At 32.8% G+C, this 21,148-nt stretch overlaps 4 protein-coding genes across 6 annotated transcripts; 2 read left to right on the top strand and 2 right to left on the bottom strand.

Annotated features, from left to right (window-relative positions):
• On the top strand, positions 1-4,578 carry LOC103498976 (metal tolerance protein 1-like). 2 transcript variants are annotated; one of them, XM_008461819.3, is made up of 2 exons: positions 1-145; positions 3,113-4,578. In XM_008461819.3, exons 1-2 carry the CDS (start codon positions 125-127, stop codon positions 4,352-4,354), a joined length of 1,263 nt encoding a protein of 420 aa, XP_008460041.1. In that variant the 5' UTR covers positions 1-124; the 3' UTR covers positions 4,355-4,578. The 2 variants fall into 2 exon arrangements, with proteins under 2 accessions (XP_008460041.1, XP_008460043.1); XM_008461821.3 differs by lacking the exon at positions 1-145 and adding an exon at positions 406-1,517.
• A 133-nt stretch (positions 4,579-4,711) lies between these two features.
• Positions 4,712-8,327, bottom strand: LOC103498977 (receptor-like protein 33). 2 transcript variants are annotated; one of them, XM_051092108.1, is made up of 3 exons: positions 7,146-8,327; positions 6,009-6,644; positions 4,801-5,810 (listed from the first exon to the last, which is right to left on the bottom strand). In XM_051092108.1, the coding sequence occupies exons 1-3, from the start codon at positions 7,822-7,824 to the stop codon at positions 4,939-4,941; spliced, it is 2,187 nt and encodes a 728-aa protein (XP_050948065.1). In that variant the 5' UTR covers positions 7,825-8,327; the 3' UTR covers positions 4,801-4,938. The 2 variants fall into 2 exon arrangements, with proteins under 2 accessions (XP_050948064.1, XP_050948065.1); XM_051092107.1 differs by having other exon boundaries at positions 4,712-5,810; positions 6,009-8,327.
• Positions 8,328-14,890: 6,563 nt separating this feature from the next.
• On the top strand, positions 14,891-16,350 carry LOC103499082 (uncharacterized). Its single transcript, XM_008461975.1, has 2 exons — positions 14,891-15,501; positions 15,666-16,350. Exons 1-2 carry the CDS (start codon positions 14,891-14,893, stop codon positions 16,348-16,350), a joined length of 1,296 nt encoding a protein of 431 aa, XP_008460197.1.
• Positions 16,351-17,342: 992 nt separating this feature from the next.
• LOC103498978 (probable fructokinase-4) lies at positions 17,343-20,870 on the bottom strand. The gene is made up of 4 exons (XM_008461823.3): positions 20,312-20,870; positions 19,014-19,346; positions 17,788-17,904; positions 17,343-17,670 (listed from the first exon to the last, which is right to left on the bottom strand). The coding sequence occupies exons 1-4, from the start codon at positions 20,723-20,725 to the stop codon at positions 17,539-17,541; spliced, it is 996 nt and encodes a 331-aa protein (XP_008460045.1). The 5' UTR covers positions 20,726-20,870; the 3' UTR covers positions 17,343-17,538.
• Positions 20,871-21,148: the final 278 nt, after the last annotated feature.

Raw genomic sequence — 21,148 nt, forward strand, 5'->3', positions numbered from 1 at the left:
ATTCGATATTTTTGTACAAAGTTGCGAACTTGCAAGTTGCGAGTTGCCACCCCAATTTTGTTTTCGAACTCTACAAATTCCTTTCCTAGGGCTTTCTTCTTCTCCCTCTCAACCTTAGAGGCACATGCACACAACCCAACTCCAGGTTTTTTTTTTTTCTTCCTTTCTCCATCTCTTCACTTTTCCCTTTTCCTCTTTTTCTGCATTTCCATTTTCCAACTAATTTTTTCGATTTTTCTCCCATTATTTCCGATTCTGATGCATGTAGTACTATTCGATTATGTGCCGTCCATTCTTTCGTATATTCTTTCCGATTCTTTGTTCTGATAGTTTTTTTTTTTTTTTGTTCATACATTATTCTTCTTTTTGATTTTGTCTGCTATAGCTGCAGCTCATATGTCGATGCTCTCTTGTTCTATCTTTTTCTTTTTTTAATTGATTTGGCTATGATTTTGTTTTATATGTAAACCCAATTGATGGTTGGAGTTGAAAAGCACAAACTTGAGTTAAAGGATTGGTTTCTGTTAGTTTCATAATTTGTGTTTCTCTTAGACGTGTGGTTTAACTGTGTTTTGTTTATTTCCCTTTTGTTTTTCTGTTGGATGCTGTTTGGTTGGTTTAGTCTTTTATTTCTTCTACAAGGTGTGTGTTTAATCGTTATGCCGTTTTTTTTCAGAGATACCGTTTTGAGATTTGTATTATTATGGTTTCTTTTGCTTGATATTGATTGCCTTTGCACTTCGTGCAATTTTCAGCTTGTTAATAGCTTCTCCATTTTTGAGGGGTCATAGAATTCACATCTTTTGTGCCTTGAAGATATTTCTTGAGAGGGAGGTCTTCCCCGTTCAGCTTGTTATTATATATACTAAATTCTACAACAAACAGAAAATAGTTCTCAAACAAGTTAATTTGGTTGTTTTTTTCTTCTTTAAAAAAACATGAAACATACATTCTCTTCTTTTGATGATAGATCAAACACTCATAGGGCAGAAACGAACAAATACAATGACATGCCAAAGAAGAGAAGCCTACAAAAAAAATGGGGAGCCAAGTCACAAACTACAAATAAAATCCAATAAAATAAGACCTAACAAATAATTATGAAAAGATCTTGTCCCCAAGGTCCAAAGAGAAATATAGAATCTAATTATCTAACTAGAGACCAAAATAGCTAAGGAATCTCTGAGCCTTGAAAATTCTATTGTTCACTGATATGATATGATTCAATTGTACTCTTACACCACGAAATGGAACACAGTACACCTTGCCAAAAAAAAAAAAAAAAAAAAAACTGAACCTTTTCATGAAATGTTGGATGAAGAGGAAACCATGCAATTGAGTCCCTACAACTCTGGAAGCTAGCAAAGTTAAAACTGAAATCCTCAAAGAAACGGCTCCACACAACTCTTGCAAAATCACATCTACAAAGCAATGGTCAAGATCTTCCGTGGCCCTCCTGAGAATTTAGCAAAGAGTCTCAACCAAAGAGGAACATTGGGCCAAATTTTGATCCAAAGGTTTTACGTAAAACTGCTTGCATTTATGTAGACTGTATTGTTCCGTCTGCCAATTTTTGCTCTCTACTTATTAATTTTCAAGTTCAATACCAAAATTGTTATTTAGGATATTTTTGCACAACGATGGCTAACCATGCTATCTTCTCAATCCCCTGCTCCTGAATAGATTCTCGTCTCATGTGGCATCTACTGCTGACAAGTTAGTCTTTATTATTAGTGTATAATATATACTGAGCTAACTAGAAGCCTATTATGTATAGGATAACTTGCATATCTGATGTAGAAGTTTGCTAATAAACCATTATAGGTTGGTCTGGTGGTTATTGGTTAGTAAAAGTTATGTATGAATAAGGAAAGACTCGGAGGAAACCATCATGGGTTGGCCTAGTGGTAAAAAGGGAGATATAGTCTCAATAACTAACTAAGAGGCCATGGGTTCTATCCATGGTGGCCATCTACCTAGGAATTAATTTCTTACGAGTTTTCTTGACACCCAAATGTTGCAGCTCATATGTTGATGCTTGTTCCTTGTTTTTAAAAAGGTACATTGTCTAAGTTTGGCGATTACTTTATCCCATCATCTCATGCTAAAGGTTATCTTATTTTAAAAAGGTACATTGGTCAATAGTTATCATGTAGTTAACTGTTCAACGTTCTTAGGGAAACTCAATCGTATCAGGGTGTTTCTAATTGTTATAGTTATCATTTAGTTAACTGTTCAATATGCATTGCTTGTGAGGTATGTGTTTTTTGTCATATGGATCAACCCATTTTTTTTATTGGAAATTGGAAATGGGAAATGGGTAATTTATTTTCATGATCCTCTGAAGAGCCAAGTTCCTTTCAAACTGCCTTGTGTCTCTCTTCATGAAAGACCTCGGACTAATTGCGTTCTGCCATATATGAAATTGATTTTGACATTATGATTTTCAGCGGCTTTTCATTTTTTTACATTGAATTATCTGACTGAGTTTCTTAATTATGAATGCTTTTTTTATTTGTATTATGTTTTTTTAAACATTTCCCCCACATCTGATTTTCTTAATCCTGAACTGCCTTGTGTCTCCCTTCATGAAGGCCTCAACCTAATCATGTGTTGCCATGTCTAATCAATTTTCACATTATGATTTTCAGCATTCGTTTTTTTTTTACGTTGAATGGTCCGACTAAATTTCTTAATTCTGAATGGTTCATATCTGGTATTATGTTTTTTTGAACATTTTCACCTCACATCTTAGTTTTTACCATTGAAATAATGCCTCTGCAATGACTTGTGGGCGACTATTTTCTTAATGACAGGTAGGGAATTGTTTAGTTATTTTGGATGAGATGGAACAATAGGTTATATATGTGTGAGGGAAATGATCATTCTATCAGCTGGCGTGTCTTGTCATGAGTTTAATGCATCACAATGCATTGCTAAGTTATAAATATCTCAAAGATTTATTTTTTCAGAACCGAGGATTTTAATGCCCTTGCTTTTGAGCTTATCCTTGTTGTCAAGATGATCGTTTTAGCTTGTTAATCTATGTTTCATATTTTGATGTTCATATCTTTGAGTTCTCCTGTAAACATCTTTTCTTACTGAATCTCAGATGGAAGTGCAAGATCATGGTCACATAATTGAAGTGTGTGGAGATGTGCAAGCTGTAGGGCCAAGCATTGTGGGAAGTAAAATTTGTGGGGATGCACCTTCTTGCGGATTTTCTGATGCAAAGAACAGCTCGAAAGACGCAAAGGAGCGATCTGCATCCATGCGAAAGCTTTGCATAGCAGTTGTTCTTTGCATCGTTTTTATGAGTGTAGAAGTAGTCGGAGGTATCAAAGCAAACAGTCTTGCAATATTGACTGATGCTGCTCATTTGTTGTCAGATGTTGCTGCTTTTGCTATTTCTTTGTTCTCACTCTGGGCCTCTGGTTGGGAGGCAACTCCACGTCAGTCGTATGGTTTCTTCCGTATTGAAATACTTGGTGCTCTTGTTTCCATTCAGATGATCTGGCTTCTTGCTGGAATTCTTGTTTACGAAGCTATTGTCCGTCTTATCAATGGTCCGGGAGAAGTTAAGGGGTTGCTCATGTTTGCTGTTTCTACATTTGGGTTAGTTGTGAACATAGCCATGGCTCTGCTACTTGGTCATGAACATGGTCATGCCCATTCTCATGGTCACAATCATGGACATGGTGAGCATGACCATGGTCATGGCAGCCACGAACATGGTGAGGAAGATCATAGACATCGTCATGGAATAAGTGTGACCATGCACCACCACCACCATGATGAGAAGGGAGCTGCCAGCGATGGTGTTGAGCACCACCACCACCATCACGAACACAAGGAATCAACAACTGTCCCCTTGCTTGATAGTTCACGAAAGGTTACAAAAACGCAAAAGAAACAACGGAACATAAATGTACAGGGGGCTTATCTTCATGTACTTGGAGATTCCATCCAAAGCATCGGGGTAATGATCGGTGGGGCAATCATATGGTATAGACCAGAATACATGATTCTTGATCTGATATGCACCCTCATTTTCTCTGCGATTGTGTTGTGCACAACAATTCAAATGCTTAGAAATATCCTTGAGGTTTTGATGGAGAGCACGCCTCGGGAGGTGGATGCAACAAAGCTCGAAAAGGGTTTGTGTGAGATGGAGGAGGTAGTTGCAATCCATGAACTGCACATTTGGGCCATAACTGTTGGGAAGATTCTATTGGCATGTCATGTTATAATAAAGCCAGAGGCAAATGCAGACATGGTATTGGACAAAGTCATTGAGTATATTAGAAGAGAGTACAACATCAGCCATGTTACCATTCAGATAGAGCGTCAATAGATCTTTAATTAGATGCTATGCTATGCTTTGTAGTAGTTGTAGCTATGGTTTTTCAAATGAAGTTTCATTTCTTTTCAATTCCCGAATATTAAATGCATATCTTCTTCTTCTCTCTCTCAACAAGGGAAATGGAATTGCTATTCAGTGCAAGTATATTAGTAGGGGAAATTCTAACTAGGATTGCTCATCATTTATAAACTCTTATAATAAGTGTCATTCAATCACTTGTGACCCAGTCCCAATTTTCCATCCATGTTAATCTTCTTTTCAACATTTCCTTAAATAATTACTATAAAAAATCTAAAATAATTGGGCATGAGCATGACCTGATTTCTATAATAATTAAAAGGGAAAAGGTTTTTATTCCTTAACATTCATGCTGCTGACTACATTTTCACAATTTTAGAAAAACAAACTTATAGGATAAAATCTAATAAAACAACATATAAGCTAATAGATTGAAATGATGTTTACTTGAAAATAATTGCCTTCCACAGATTTAGTTCTCTTGAAGAAACACAAGTTGTTCATAAATCAACAAAGCATGTGTCTACTCATTTCTTCTCCTGGGCTTATTTTTCTTCCTAGATGTTTGGATCTTTTTGAGCTCTTTTGCCTTCCACTTTTGCCACAATCCACATGGGTCTCCCACATTTAAAAACAACATACCCAATAAATATTCCAAATACAATCCCACATCCATACCCCGTGAACACAGCTTTCACCCAAATCCCTTTCTCAGAACTGTCATCTTCTTCTTGTTCTTTCTGTAATAGTTGAGATTTGTGGTCACTTTGATCTGCATCACATTTGGGTAGAGGACTCCCACATAGTCCAATGTTTCCAAAGTAGGAAGAATTCTCAAATGTATCAAATTGTTTGCCTTTAGGAATTGGACCTGACAACTGATTTTGTGAGAGATTCAAACATGAGAGAAACGTTAGAGAAACCAACTGAGGAGGAATGCTACCAAACAATTCATTTGAAGAAAGATCCAACCATTCCAAATTGCTCAAATTGCCAAGTGATGTAGGAATCCCACCACTAAGCTTATTGTGTGAAAGGTTCAATCCTACTAAAGACCTTAACGTTCCAATTTCCTTTGGTATCTCTCCGTTAAAATCATTACTCGACAGATCAATAGTTTTCCATATGAAAAGATTTCTTCCCAAATTCTGTTCCAACCCTTTTAATGATATAACAATTGAATTTCTATAGAAAACATCTTCAACAAAAGAGTTGGACTTTTGGTTTTCCACTTTCTGGATGGCCCTCATGTTGTTAAAAAACTTTGAAGGCCATGGTCCACTGAAATAGTTGCGAGAGAGATCAATAATTTGTAGGTTTGAGAAAGAATCTTTGGTGAAGGAATTGTTGATATGACCATAAAATCCATTGGATCGAAGGATGAGAACTTGCAAATTCAGAGCAGCTTTTAACCAATGAGGAAAATAGCCTGTAAAGATAGAATATGAATAAAATTTGATGTTTAGTGTGATTGATCCATTTAAATTATATACTAGAGAAAAAAAAACTATATAGTGTGACTATGTAATATTTAATTGATATGATTAAATAATTTAACATAGATGAAATTTAGGTGAGGTATGAATTTATGTTTTTGGATTCATTATAAGTGAGAGAATTACATAACCTGTTATGTTGTTATTCCCGAGATCCAAAACTTCAAGTTTTTTGCAATTCAACAATGAATGTGGCAATTCTCCTTCTATTTGGTTGTCATTCAGATCAAGACTCGTCAGTTGACATCTTGTGGGAAACAATTTTGGAATTGTACCAATAAAGTTGTTACCCTTCAAATCCAAAACTGAAAGAGAAGTGATGTTTGTGAGACATGATGGAATTGTTCCTCCACTCATTCGATTATTTGACAAACTGAGAATATGAAGGCCGTCAAGAGCAAGGCAAATTGAATGAGGGATTTTTCCAACAAACTGATTTTCTGAAGCAATATAATTCACAATACTTGGTGGTATGGGAATAACTCCAGAAAAGTTGTTGTTACTTTTCAATATCAAAGTATGTAGATTAGTCATATTTGAGAGACAAGATGGAAGTTCACCGCTCAAGCTATTATTGGACAAATCCAGAAAAGAAAGGTTGGAGGCTTGGCAGATTGAAGGATGGACACTTCCACTGATATTATTATTTGAAACACTAAATACAGTCATTGTTGATGGCAGCAACATGGGAACAGGTAGATTATTGAACAAGTTTGAATCAAGAAGGACTGTCTCCAGCTTTGGCATAGTAAGGAGCAACTCTATTCCTGAGGATAAAAAATTATGAGATAGATCCAGGAAGTACAAATCACTCAGTTCAGAAAACCACTGAGGAATTTTTCCTACAATTTGATTGTTTGAAAGGTATAGAGTCTCCAAGTTCTTTTGGTTTCTCAAAAAGTAGGGAATTTTTCCTAAATTATTGAGGGATGCCATATCAACATGAGTAATATTCGAGGAGCTAACATTGGTTGAGAATATTGAAAGTTGGCTATTATTGGAAATTTGAAGAACGCTTAGACTTGGGATTCTCGACAACATGTCCAAATCCAAAACTCCACTCATATTATTGGATTCCAATCCTAAGTATTTTAGATTGAGTTGCCTATAAATAGACTCTGAGATTTCACCTTGCAAGTTGTTATAATTTAAATAAAGAACCTCTAATGAGTTGGATCTAAAATCCCTCATGAAACCAGAGAAATCGTTATCAGATAGATACAAATATTTTAAGTTAGGCAATGAATATATCCAAGAAGGTATGATACCTGTAAATGAGTTATGACTCAAGTCCACATGAATAAGATTTCGAAGTGGTGTATTTGTACAAACGTTTGTAAATGAATTGGAGGACCAAGTTTGTTGGGTGATGTTATTGAAAACACAATTTGGTACTAATTGACCCGTGATCAAAGGATTAGAATGAGTTTCAAAATCAGAAATTTCACCATTGAAGTTGCAGCCACTAAGGTCTAAGTAACTTAAGACCTTGGCTTCGCTAATGGAGTTGGGAATCCCTCCTGAAAAAGAAGTTCGATGAAGATCCAAAATTTGAAGGGATTTACTCCAATTAGACATGGGTAGATGTCCATTCAACTCAAGGTTATCTTGAAGATTTAACAAATGTAAATTTGGAAGACTGAAAATGTGGTTTGGAAAATTTCCAGACAAGGAAGAATAAGAAAGATCCAGAGACCGTAAAGAGAGAGATAAATTGATGAAAGAAGTGGGTGTGACGTGAGAAAGATCTGTAGAAGCAAGTTTAAAATCCTTTAGATTGGTTAGGTTATGAACAAGTCGATTTATAACCACATTTGAAAAACTGAGATCGTCATAATTATGAGAAAGATTAAGGGAAACCAAGTTAGATAGGTATGACATTTGCATGGGAACCTGGCCTTGGAAGAAAGAGTAGGAAAGATCCAAAACCCTCAAGTTAGTAAGCATTATTCCAAATTGAGGTGAAATTGGAGATCCTGAAAAATCGTTAAAAGAAAGATTCAAGGTTTTGAGGTGGGAGAGGGTGAAAAGGGTGCTGTTAGGATGAAGAATTCCTTGGAGTAAACTGCAGCCGAGATGAAGACCAACAACATGGCCTTGTCCTTTATCGTCACACTCCACGCCGTCCCATAAACAACAATCTGTGTTCTCATTCCATTTGGAAAGCCGATAATGAGGTGTAGATTCATAAAAGGTACTGTCATGTGCAGATATTGACCACACGATGATGATGATGTTGGAGTAGGCTGGAAAAAAGCGTTCTTGAATTGATGTAACGCTAAGCTTTGTTTAGGATCACACACATGATGATGATGATGATGATGTAATTGAGAATTCACAATAAGTGAAATATTAGAAAGGAAAAGAAAGAGAAGGAAGAAGTAGCAGCACATCATCACTACTGCCATGCTAATGGAGGACGGGTACTGGTTTACACAAAATCTAATGTCTCAGTTACTCACCCTTTTATATATATATATATATATATATATATATATTAACACAAGCTTCAAATTTCAGGGACAATTTTTTCTTTGTAATTTAACTTCTTCTTTTTTTTTTTTTTTTTTTTTCCTAAAATGAAAAGAGGAAGAAGACTGAAGTTTGGGGATCTTTTTAAGTCAAGTCAAGTAAAATAAATGATTTGGATGTATAAAAAGAACAAAGAAACAACAAAAAAAAAAAAAAAAAAAAAAAGAAACAATTAAGTGGAACCCAATTTGAAGTGTAAGAGAAATTGATATGGGAAAAAAGGATGGGTGAGAAAGCTAAGCAGCATCAGCTCCATTTCATATAAACTATTTTCTTTATATATACATTTTAATTCATGTTTTTGTATTTTTCTTCAGAAACAAAAAAGAAAAATGCTTTGGACTTCTTCAAACTATCTCTAGAGTCAAGTAAATGATTGATTAGGATGTGTAGAACTAATAAAAAACAAAAGAAAAGAAAAACCAAAGGCCCAATTTAATACCCATTTATATTATTTCAGTTTTTAAAATCAAATATAATTCTTCTTTACATTAATTCTCTTCTTACTTTAGTAACTAAAAAGTGTTTAATTTTTTGTTAAATTTTTAAAAAATCAAAACAAAATTTTTAAAAAGTATGGTTTTTTTAGGGAACAGGAACAATGGAAGGAGATCAAATCATGTCTGCCAAGCTCTTTGGAACAAAATGGCAAAGACACCCCATTATGGAAGCTAATAGCAATCAAAGCTTCTCTGTTCGATTAGTGAAAATTGCATTGAACATGCATCAGTCAGTCCATCCTCCAAACACAAATGAGCAAGCCTTCATAAACCTTTGGAAAACAAACATTCTCAAAAAATGCAAAGTATTTCTTTGGACTTTGATCAATGATGGTCTGTTAACCAGATAAAATCCATATGAGGATGAAATCTTTGTGCCTGAATCCAAACTGGGTGTGTAATGTGTAGAAAAGAAAGCGAGTCGGGCAGCCACATCTTCCTCTCTCCTGTAAAACAGCAGCCCATCTTTGGTAGAAGATAAATGATATTCTAAGCAGAAATGGGAGCTTTGACAGCCTAAGCTCCCTCATATCCTTCATTATCAATCAGAGAACAAAGACAAAAAAATGTTCAATGATATGGTGGCACTCATATGGACTATTTGGCTGGAAAGAAACAGAAGAATTTTCAAGGGATCATCGACAAAGACAGATTCCATATTGGATAGTGCCTGTAACCAAACAGCCACTTGGCTTGCAAAAGATAAGATGTTCATAAGCTACTCTTCTTCCTCAATAACTTTAAATTTAAAAGCTATTTTTGGTTCTTAATTGGCTTATCTTAAGCCTTCTTTTTTCTCTGTAACTCATGTTGCCCCTATTTTAATAAAATTTTGGAAGTGATGCAGACTTTAGAGTTTCCCAGGCTCTTTCATGAGATAGCTCTAAAGTTCTTCATCGGTTTCTTTATAAAAAAACAAAAATAGTATTTTTTTTTTTTTTAGTTTCATCATCTAGCTTGATTTATAAAATATTAATAGAAAGTAGATAATAAAATATAAGAGAAAAGTTAAAAAAAAATAGAGATTAATAGAGTGCTCATAAAATTAGTTTTTGGTAACTAATTATTAATTAAGCTTAATTTTCATAAGCTTAGACATGATCTTCATAAAGTCAAGTAAATGATTGAGACAAATGTAGTGTTCAAAAATGGAAGAAAATTCAAATTTTCTATTCAACTTTGGGAAAGTGTGAGTCAATTTTGAACTTTTTCATTTATTAATAATAATTTAATTATTGTGGACCTAAGACTATTTTTTTAGAGAATTATGGACTTAAGAAGGATTAAAAGCTAAATTAGTTACCCTAAGACACGTAAGTGACGATTCCAATTCTATCTTTTCCATTTGCTTCCATTCCAATTTTATTCCGATTCAAAACATTTTAAGATTTTCTTTATAAGAAAATAAATCATTATTGTTATTTTTTAAATAAAAAGTTAAGAGTTCAATAGTTCAATCCATGTTAATCACCTAAATAAAAATTAATATCCTATTATGAATATTGTTGGAAACCTTAATGCCATAGGATTATACGTTTTTTTTTTTATATATATGTAAGATAAATTTAAGTGCACGTTAAATTGATTGAGACACTCACAAAACAAAATAATAAAATAAAACCAATGGATTGTAATTAATGTTACCACATCCGTGAGTGTAAAAATTTCTCTACAAAGACTTTGAAATTAGAGATTTTGCTTTTTTTATGTTTTTTTTCTAAATAAAATGACTAAATTAAAGTTGGACTTATTCAAACTCAAACTCAAGCAAACTAATAGAATGGTTAATTAATATGTAGAAATTAAAAAAGAAAAAGAAAAAAAGAATATAAGTTTTTCTATTTCTCCACGAACTTTTCAATAAGTGTGTCAATGCTAAACATTTCATATATACACTTAAAAAGGGATTATAATGACCCTGCCTAGACTTGTGTACAACTGTTACGAATTTTGTTGGAAAGAAATCTTCAAAGAAATATTTTCATATGTTCATACACAATGGCCGTAGCCAGAACTTCGAATTGGGAGGTAGACTTTCCATATGATAGGATTAGAAGTTTAACTCGTAAAACTTTGGATCAGTGTCTATATATAATCTCAAAACAGGTTGAAATTATAGATCTTTTCTGTTTTCAAATAGTAGAATGAAGAGAGAGAGAGAGAGAGAGAGAGAGCCAGAGAGAGAGAGAGAGAGACAGACTTTTAGGGTTAAAATTTGAGATCTTCTTCCTTTGGGGTTTTATTTGGAGGAAGAGAAGTTGAAGAGAGATGGGTTTGATTAGAAGAGACATATGGGATTTGAAGAGAGAGAGATGGTATTTAATTACCTTTTTCTTGCTATCACAAAGTTTAAAATCTGAATGAAGTTTAATTTAAAAAAACTATATTCCCACTCTAAACTTTATGTTGTAAAAAAGCATTTACAAAACAGTATTAACATTATTGCGTCTTATCTGCTATGACCAATAAGATTTCATCTCAAAATTGAATTCATATGAGTTTGTTTCTTTTACCATCCCAAACTTTCTTTTTCATGCTTTTTAAGTTTATAAAACACTTATAAATTAAAGACTATAAACACACCTACAATCTCACTTCCAAGCAGGAATTGGAGTGATTTATAATCTCTGGTCGTAGCAGTACATCTTCTCCTTAGAATTGTGATGATTTTGTTTCAAGAGTATTATGAAAAATTTGTATATATATTATCTAACTTCAAGATGTTTGAGCAGTGTTTTTCGTAATTTGACAATTCAGAGATGATTTATGTTTATTATGAAATACTGTCTTGAATGAATATAAATGATTTTAAATGCATTACTTCAAAAGTGGTAAGCATTTGTTTCAAAGAGTTAGATTTCTAAATCATTAAAAATGGTATCTATGGTGATTGCGTACTACACTGATCATGTGTGAATGTGTTTCTTTAGTGTAGTTATGACATATACATTAGGTCTTTGAGATCCACTCTTGTCTGCATGAATGCTTTCTCCATCTGATTGTTAAGGGTTTTTTTTTCTTTTTAATTTTTCTGTCTGTTTTGCCTTTTGGGGCTGCCTTGTTCACGTATACCATGTTAACTTTGCTATTTATATTAAAATTTACTCGGTGAATAATATGACCATTTTGTTCTGCTATACATCTTAAGATTACTCGATGTATGGTATATATGTTGAGTTTCTTCGTACATATATATATATAGTATCACCATGTCTAGGTACAAGTTTAGGGAAGGTTTTTAGAAGTTTAAAGTTTTGTAATTGTAACAAGGAAAATATCTAAAACTAATTATTTGTAATTAGAAAATTAAAAAGAGAAAAAACTTCACAAGAAACTGCATATATATATATATATGGATGAATCAAGCAAGAGTTTGAAAATATATTGTCTTTTTCTCATACTAAATTGTTGATAGAAACATTGAGCTTTTAAATTCATTTGCTGTTGGAGGAGGATTAAAACATTTAAACTATGTTTTTAATGAGTTTAACTATATAAAAATTTAGTTTGAATTTAATAACAATGATGTATATATAATGTAAGAAGATATATATTCATATATATTTTACATTGATCTGTAACATTTTAGTGAAAGTTTTGTAGTACTTAATCTATCTGCCATCGTGTATCGACACAAATTCTATAAATATAGTGATTGGTTATTCAATAAACTAAATACCTCATTGACTCTAAGAGGGAGAGATTGATACTGATCCACGTATGTATGTATGTATGTATGTATGTATGTATGTCCACGTATGTATATCCACGTATGTATGGATGTCTTCTAGTGATCACTTCTACGACATTTGCATTCTTGTAATTTTGTATGGGCATTTTTTTTTTCTTCCATGCAACTTTTTCGAGACAACTTATTTTTAAGTAAAGTCAACTCTAATCTAATATAAAGTTGTCATCTAAATTGATACTCTTGATAAATTATATCTAACTTATTCCATATCTACGTCAGGAAAGACTACCAAAGTTGTTCTTAAAATGTTTTGAATTTGTTATATAGCGTTTCAAATAACAATATTTAATAATCATTATTTACGATTATGATCTTCGATTATTTTCTCTTTTTATGTTTTTCAAAATTTTAATTTGTTTGATCAAAATTTTTAGTTATGATGATTTGCCTTGAAGACCAACATCCACCATTGCTGATCACACATTCCTTTAAGTTTTTCTCTCAGTGTTTTCTATTTTAGTTTTGCTCAAAATATATTTCTACTTACACCTGAAATTTAATTTATTAATTTTTTTCACTGTCTTAAAATGGTTGGTAAAATTAATAAACTTCTAAATGTATTTCTATATATGTTAATGCATTTGGGGATTTGAAGTTCTAATTTGTTAGTCATTGAACACTTCATATATATCTGTAATTATTACGCTTCATGTAATATCATCTCTTAATTGGAAGGTTTTTCTCTAAACTCCTCCGTTTTGTATTAACTTTGATGCAACTCCTTTGGATCAGATGTGGGGTTTTGTATACCAATCCCAACCTTTAATTCTTTGTTATCAAAAAATTATCTTTTTCGTTTGAACAAATCATGAGAGGGGGATCGATCGAGATCAAAAAGTACGGTGTTTCCGATCTTAAAATAAGAAAATGTTAATTATTGGTTATATGCATGCCCGCACCCATTCGTAAAGTTTGATACTATAATTACAAACTATATAAACACTAAATAATTAGGTTAAAATTTTTGTACAACTATCTGATTATTTGTAGTATTATAGATTTCATTAAGGATAGTTGTAAATGTAGCAATTATATTCAAAATAATATAGCAACATTTTAAAAAAATTGCAAATATATCAAATTTTGTCAAAATCTATCGATGATAGGAGTCTATCACTGATAGACCATGTAGCAAATGTTGGTATATCACTGATAAACCATAAAAGTCTATCAACGAAATCTATCACTGATAAACCATAAAAGTCTATCAACGACAGAAGTCTATCACCGATAGATTTTGATATATTTACAATTTTTTTAAAAGATTGATGTATAGTTAATAGTTATTCTAAAAATTGCTATCCATTCTAATTACCCATTTCATTATACATTACAAAATAGATGGTTTAATTTAAAAAAAAAACAGTTGAGTTTATAACAGGGGCATTTTCAAATAAAATAAATTAAAATATTTATGAAATATAACAAATTTTTGTATTCTATGAATGATAGGAACTGATAAACTTCTATCACTAGTTATCAATGTATATCAGTGTCTATCAATGCCTATATTATTGATAGAATATAATTTTTTGTTATATTTTATAAATAGTTTGTCACATTTGTCTTTTTTATAATTCTCCTTTATAATATGACATACAATTTTTCTACCTAATAATTAATTTCCTAGGAGTTTCCTTCACACTCAATGTTGTAGGGTTAGGCGGATTGTCCGATGAGAGACACTCACAAATATCAAAAACAAAAATGACATCCAATCTATAATTACTTTTATCACTATTTAATATAATTCTACATTTTCAAAAATAAAAATATCAAATTTAGATACATTAAAAAAAAGATCATTTTTAAATTTAACAAAAAAAAATTGAAATTATTTACAAAATATTAAAAAAAATCCATAAGAAAATATGAAATATGTACGATGAGAATACTAAAAATGTGTTAACTAAAGTTGAGATATTCGGTTGTTTCTACTAATCTACAATAAATATACTTTGAAAAAAGAAGAAAGGAAAAAAAGAATTGAAGAAAGTGATGAGAACTTCTAGTTTATTCTTTTTTTTTTTTTTACCACTAATGAATGAAAAGATAAATGAGAACTTTTTTTTCCTTTTAAATTTGTAAAGACAGTGATGAGAATATTTATGTTGGGAGTAAAGTATTCGTTTCTTATGCTATAAATAGCATAGCAATCTAACAAGAAAACTCAAGTAACCATATCTAATATAATTAAAAGCATAAAAAGCAAAGCTTGAGAGTGACAACAATGGTGTACCTTCCCAAGTTTGCAGCACTAAAATCTAAGTACAACAACAAGTACTTACGCTATGTGAATGAAAAATCTTCACCAGTCCGTACATTTCTACAATACTCAGGAGACGAAATTCTTACGCCGTTTACGAAGTTCGAGTTTGAAAAAGCTCATTCTGATCCATCTTCGTACCATATAAAATGTTGTTACAACAACAAATATTTGGTTAGTGCTTCTTCTTCAGATCATCATTATATTGTTGCAGGAGCTGATCAAAAACAAGAAGACAAATCCAAATGGACATGCACTTTGTTTCGTCCAACCTATGACAACTATCATCAATCATTTCGATTCTCTCATGTGTATCTTGGTTCTCATGTTGTGTTGTGGAGATTCCATGCTCCTTATGGAGAATGCTTGCGAGCACAATCATCATATCATACTAAAGATCATCCTTGTGATCTCAACATGGTTATTAACATGGAGTCTTTGATTGCATTACCAAAATTTCTTGCTTTTACAGGTGACAATGGTCTTTATCTTCGTGAAATCAAGAGGGGCAGTAATAATGTTCCATACTTGCAATTTGGATCAAGCTCTGTTGATGATTCCACCATTCGAATGGAGTCCTTCATAACAAAAGATGGAAGTACACGTTTTAAGTCAAGTCACTCGGGGAAATTTTGGAGATGTGATCATACTTCTAATTATTATGTTATTCTTGATTATTCTACTTATGATAACGACACTCAAAATCTACTGATACTTTGTTTTCTCCAACTCAAATTAGTCCCAATGTTGTTGCTCTACGTAACTTGGGCAATGGAAACTTTGTGAAAAGATACAGCTCTGGGAACGACCAAAATTTTCTATTTGCTGAAAGAAATGAAATTGATGCATTTGCACATTTACGGATGACCGAGCTCGTTCGTTCACGAGAAATCTTCGATGTCGCGTTTCATCTCTCTGATGCGAAGATTCATAATCAAAGTGTTGTGGCGTTAGCAACTAAATCAGCTACAAATGGGACAGGAAAACCCACCAATGTAAAACTAAATATCCCATATACAAACACTTCATATTGTACATGGACTTCTATAATCTCAACAAAACAAGTAGAAGTGAAGACAGTAATCAAATCAGAAGTTCCTTTAATTGTGGATGGAAAAATATTCAGTACAGCAAGTGATTATTTTGGTGAATACAAATGGGGAGAAACTATATCAGAATCAGAAAATACAAATGGAATAACACATGAGGCAACTGTACCACCAATGAGCAATATTATTGGTACTTTGTATGCAACTAAGGGATCATTTGACATTCCCTTTTCATACAAACAATCTGATATCCTCTTCGCTGGGAACAATAACAATCCAGTTGAATTTTCCTTAGATGATGGTGTTTATCATGGCACCAACTACTACAACTTCCAATATGACATTAAAATTGTACCAATTAGTACTTCCATATAATTGTTGTTGTTTGGTGTTACAACATCACAAACAAATACATGCATGCTTTAAATAATAAAGGGGTAACATCTTTTATATGTTTGCGTGGGTCTGTAATATGTTAACAAGTAAAATTATTATGACGTTCTCTGCTATGTGTCTATGAAGTAAATTATTATGTGTCTTTAGTTTCCTTCTCTGTTTAAAGTATTACGAGCTTTCTTCATATATAATAAAATAAAATGCATCTGCTATTCACATTATGCCTTCTTCATTGCACCTCTTTAATTATAATAAATTTATTTGTATGAACTAATGGTAAAAAAAAGAAAAATCATTTGCATGCATTAATATGATTTGAATATAATTGTTAATGTGGTGTTCTTTTTTTATTTAAAATAAGAAAGAAAGAAAAAAGAAAATGAAACAAAATCATATATTCAAATTAAACCTCTAAACTTTTAGTTCGTTTTAAAAAAAATTATAATAATATATAACCTTTTAGAAAATATCGAAACTTGTTTTAAATGTCAAGATGTTAATAATATTTTAAGATATTTTACTATATATTAGACATTGTGAAGATATGAAAAGAGCTTTTTATATATATATATATATATATATATTTATTTGTTTAGAGATTGTTTTTTAGTTCTCCTATAATAAGATTATATTTTATTTTTATTTACACGTTTATTCATTTAAATATAAGAGATTGGGTTAGTTGATCGATTCAAGACAGTTTGGGAATTGGGAATCGTACTTTTGAAACGTAACTATCTAAAAGTATCTAATTTATAAGCGATTGATTGATTGAGTTGTTAAGATAATCCAGTTCCTAATTTGAACTTAGTACAAGAATTCAGATATATATATATATATATATGGGATACCAAATAAGTATATATAGTTTTCTTCTTTCACACATCTCACCTATACCAAAATGCTACCAATAATATTCTTTTATTTAATACCCACACACATAGAGATCGATTAAGAAAAATAACATAATGTAATCAAAATGTAGAGAAGCTTTTTATTAAGAAAATACGTTAAGCTCAAAGAGTCTAAAAAGAGGAAAATTGAAACGACCTTCACAAACCCTTTTCTTTAAATTCAATTGAGAAGACCAAAAATCTAAACAAGAAAAAAGAAAGAAGAAGAAGAAGAAGAAAAAAGAGGGGAATCAATAATCTCTCTATGCAGTGTCTAAGAAGAAGCCTTGATCAAGGCAGCCACGTCAGCCTCTGTTGGAAGAGCTGGAATTGCTCCTTTCTTGGTTGTTGTAATGGCTCCACAAGCATTCGCAAACCTCAATATATCCCTCAGCTTCTTCTCATCCTACAACAAACAAACAAACAAAAACCAATTCAGTTTTATTAAATTTATCATCACAAACCATTTCCACAAAATACAAATTAAATCTCTTGAACCACATAATATATAATTAACAAGTACCTGAAGCACTGATTGGTCGTCGACGATCTTGGAAAGGAGAGCACCAACGAATGAGTCACCGGCTCCGGTTGTGTCCACAGCCTTAACCTTGAATGGATCCACACAGCCACGGAAGTTCTGTAGAATAAAAAAGTACAAAATACAACTGTTACTGTTTCAAAAGTACTTATATTAAGCAATAGAAACACTTATGTTTATAAACATAAAGAGTCCAATGTAGCCAAAAATGAAGAACGTGGGGTTCAAGAGGTTGAAAAGGAAACAGTTTATATAAAAGAATTTCCCATTTGAAGGTGGGTTTTGGAAAGAAACAATGTGCCATAGATGGTAATATGACAGGTAAGAGAGATTTTGAAGGAAGGGCCCGGAAGCAATTATTAGAACTGTGACCCCACGAATCAAAAACCACACCTACAATAACTATGCTAAGAAAACAGTGTCCACACATTAAAAAGGTGCGCTACTCAGATGGAGATCTGAAATTTTTTCTTGGTAAAATGGAAGGTGGGGATTGAGATATGGATAAGCATGAGTTTTGAGGAAAATCACAAAATTACCCAAAAGTCAAAAGCAAATAGATCCGTTAAAAAGGGGTTTTTTTTTTTTTTTTTAATTATGTCATTTAGAAATAAGATGGGGATTAAGATACAGCTATGCAATTTCTAGATCCAACCACTAAAAGCCAACTACCAGCCTTTGACAGTAAGGAAGCTATAGAAAGGTAAGAAACAACCAAATCCATTACCATTTTTCCTTTTCTTTTTGTTTTTGAAGTAAACATCAAGACAATGTTGCCTAAATTATAACAGTGCTTTTGAATTTCACATGCTCAAGTTTGTCAGTCCTAAAAGTCTAAACAAATGTAAATACAGTTCAAAATTATATTCTCATCTATAAACTACTTTTGTCTTTTTAAGCATCTCATAGTCCAAGTTAATACAAGTGGATATATAAACCTTTAATTTAACAACAATGACCAACCAAAACATAAACAACTTGAAAGAATTTGTACCAAAACCATCAAATCAAATCAAATATTATATTTCAGAAAGAAGTCAAATATTCTGGTCCAAAACAGGGGTATTTCAAAAATCAAACAACCAATCGAATTTGAACAGAATTAACACCAACCCACCCACTGCAAGTTTTCATCAACCAAACCAATTATTAAAACATAACATGTGAAAGTAAAAATTAATATTAATTGGGATGATTGAGGGAAGTACCTTGGTGTAGTATCTGCAGCCTTGCTCGCCGAGAGTAACGAGGAGGAGCTTCAAGCCATCGTGCCAGAGAGACATGGCGTTTTCATCATCAACCTTATCTTTCTGGGTGAGGAATTTGAGCTCCTCATCACTGACCTTGATGATGTCGGCCTTGTTCCAAATGCTCTTGATCTGTTCACGAGCCTCATTTGCAGAGGGCCACAAAGGCAGCCTCAAATTTGGGTCATATGAAAGTAAAACACCTGCTTTCTTAGCCTCATCCATTGCTTTTATGTGTGCCGATCTGCAGGGCTCCACGATCAAACTTATTGATCCATAGTGAAAGATTTTGGCCTAAAAACACAACCAACATCATACATATTCAGCATTCTTAAAATCATTTATTAAATTAAATATATGATCCAAATAAACTCAATTAATATTTACTACAATAATTTCAAATGACTTCTCAAATTGTATAAAAGAGATTTCAAATCAAGACCGAAGACTTTTATCTACTGGCCAAGTCAAACTTGAAAAGTTCATATGCAAAAATAAGAAAAACAAATAATATAACAATGATGTAAATTTAAATATAAAGAAACGCATGCCCTTGTCACGGCGGCTTGCTCGGAACCACCATTTCAATGAGCGAAAATTTCGACTTTTTTTTTAAATTAAATAGGTGACGTAACGACAAAATTAAAAAAATCAGAGTCCCCCCCCCCCCCCCCCCCCTCTCACCTTCCAAGGATTTATTTAATCAAAATTTCACTTTTTCAATAAATAAATAAATCCAAATATTCACAAGAGTAAAAAAACTGTAAAAATCAATTTTTTTTTACGCAAAAGAAAACATCAGTATAACATACCATACATTTGACATATCAATGTATTGTCATTGCCCATGAATTCATAAAATTCATAAACTAGAAAATGGAGATTAAAATAAAAATATCTGACGGATAGAGAGAAACCTCCGCCGTTGATGGGCACCGCCAACCGCACGTGAGTTAAAGTTCTAAAGTAAACACGTGAGGCGGCGCCACGTCATCAGAAAGGGATACAATGGGGAATTCACACATGAGAATGTAGAAATGACGAAACTACCCATACTACTGTAGTCTAGATCTATGCGAGGGACCCACTTATTTAATCTGACGTGTCGAATCGTAAAGAGAAAAGAAAGGAAAAAGAAAAAACGGGCGCGTGAGATTATTATATACTCAACCATAGTCAAATTGTATAGAACAAACTAAGGAAAATTCAATCAATGAGAAAATCGAAACCCGAAGAGAGAATGAATTAAAGAAACTTACGGATCTGATGAGATCGAGATCCAATTCCTCCGGCTTGAGAAGCATATCGGCGCTAGGGTTCCGGTAGAACATGAACTCACGCTCACCGTCGGCGCGTAGAGTGACGAAAGCCAAGGCGGTTCTAGCGCCTTGATCGAAGCGGATTCCGGAAGCGTCAACGCCGTTCTCCTTAACTATTCCTTCCAACATACGCCCAAACTCATCATCGCCGAGCTTTCCTACGAAGGCAGCACGTCCGCCGAGTCGGCTGACGGCAATCGCGACGTTGGCCGGAGCACCACCGGGAGCCTTGAGAAATCCTGGTGCCTCGGCTAAAGAGACGCCGGATACTGTGGGGACGAAATCGATCAACATCTCGCCGAAACTGACGATCAAACCGGAGCCGGAAGGCAAAGCGCCGTTGGTGGAAGCCATGGTTGGGAGTGAGAGTGATCGGTAAATTAGAAAGAGAGAGTGTGTGAAAGGGAGATATTGAAATGGTGAAGTGAAAGAATTAGGGGAAGGGGAGAAGGTATTTATAGATGGAAATATGGTGAATAATGTAATCCGTAGAGGAAATGGAAATATTATTAAAAGGATAATTAAGGATTAAATAAATACAATTCTTTATTTTTTATTTTATTTTTTTTAAAAGAATATCCTTTTTGTATTTGTAATTTAATTTCTGCCGAGAAGAAGTATTGGTGATTTTTTTTCATATTAACTTAGTCAAAATCTTAATTTGGATAATTTCATCTTTTTTTTTTTCTTTTTGGTTTTGTGAGTGGGACCCATCAAGAATAGTGTGGTTTTATTATTATTATTATTATTGGATAACGACGTTTTAAAATATAAATT

The sequence above is a fragment of the Cucumis melo genome, chromosome 11, assembly GCF_025177605.1.
Source record: "Cucumis melo cultivar AY chromosome 11, USDA_Cmelo_AY_1.0, whole genome shotgun sequence".
NCBI lineage: Eukaryota > Viridiplantae > Streptophyta > Magnoliopsida > Cucurbitales > Cucurbitaceae > Cucumis > Cucumis melo.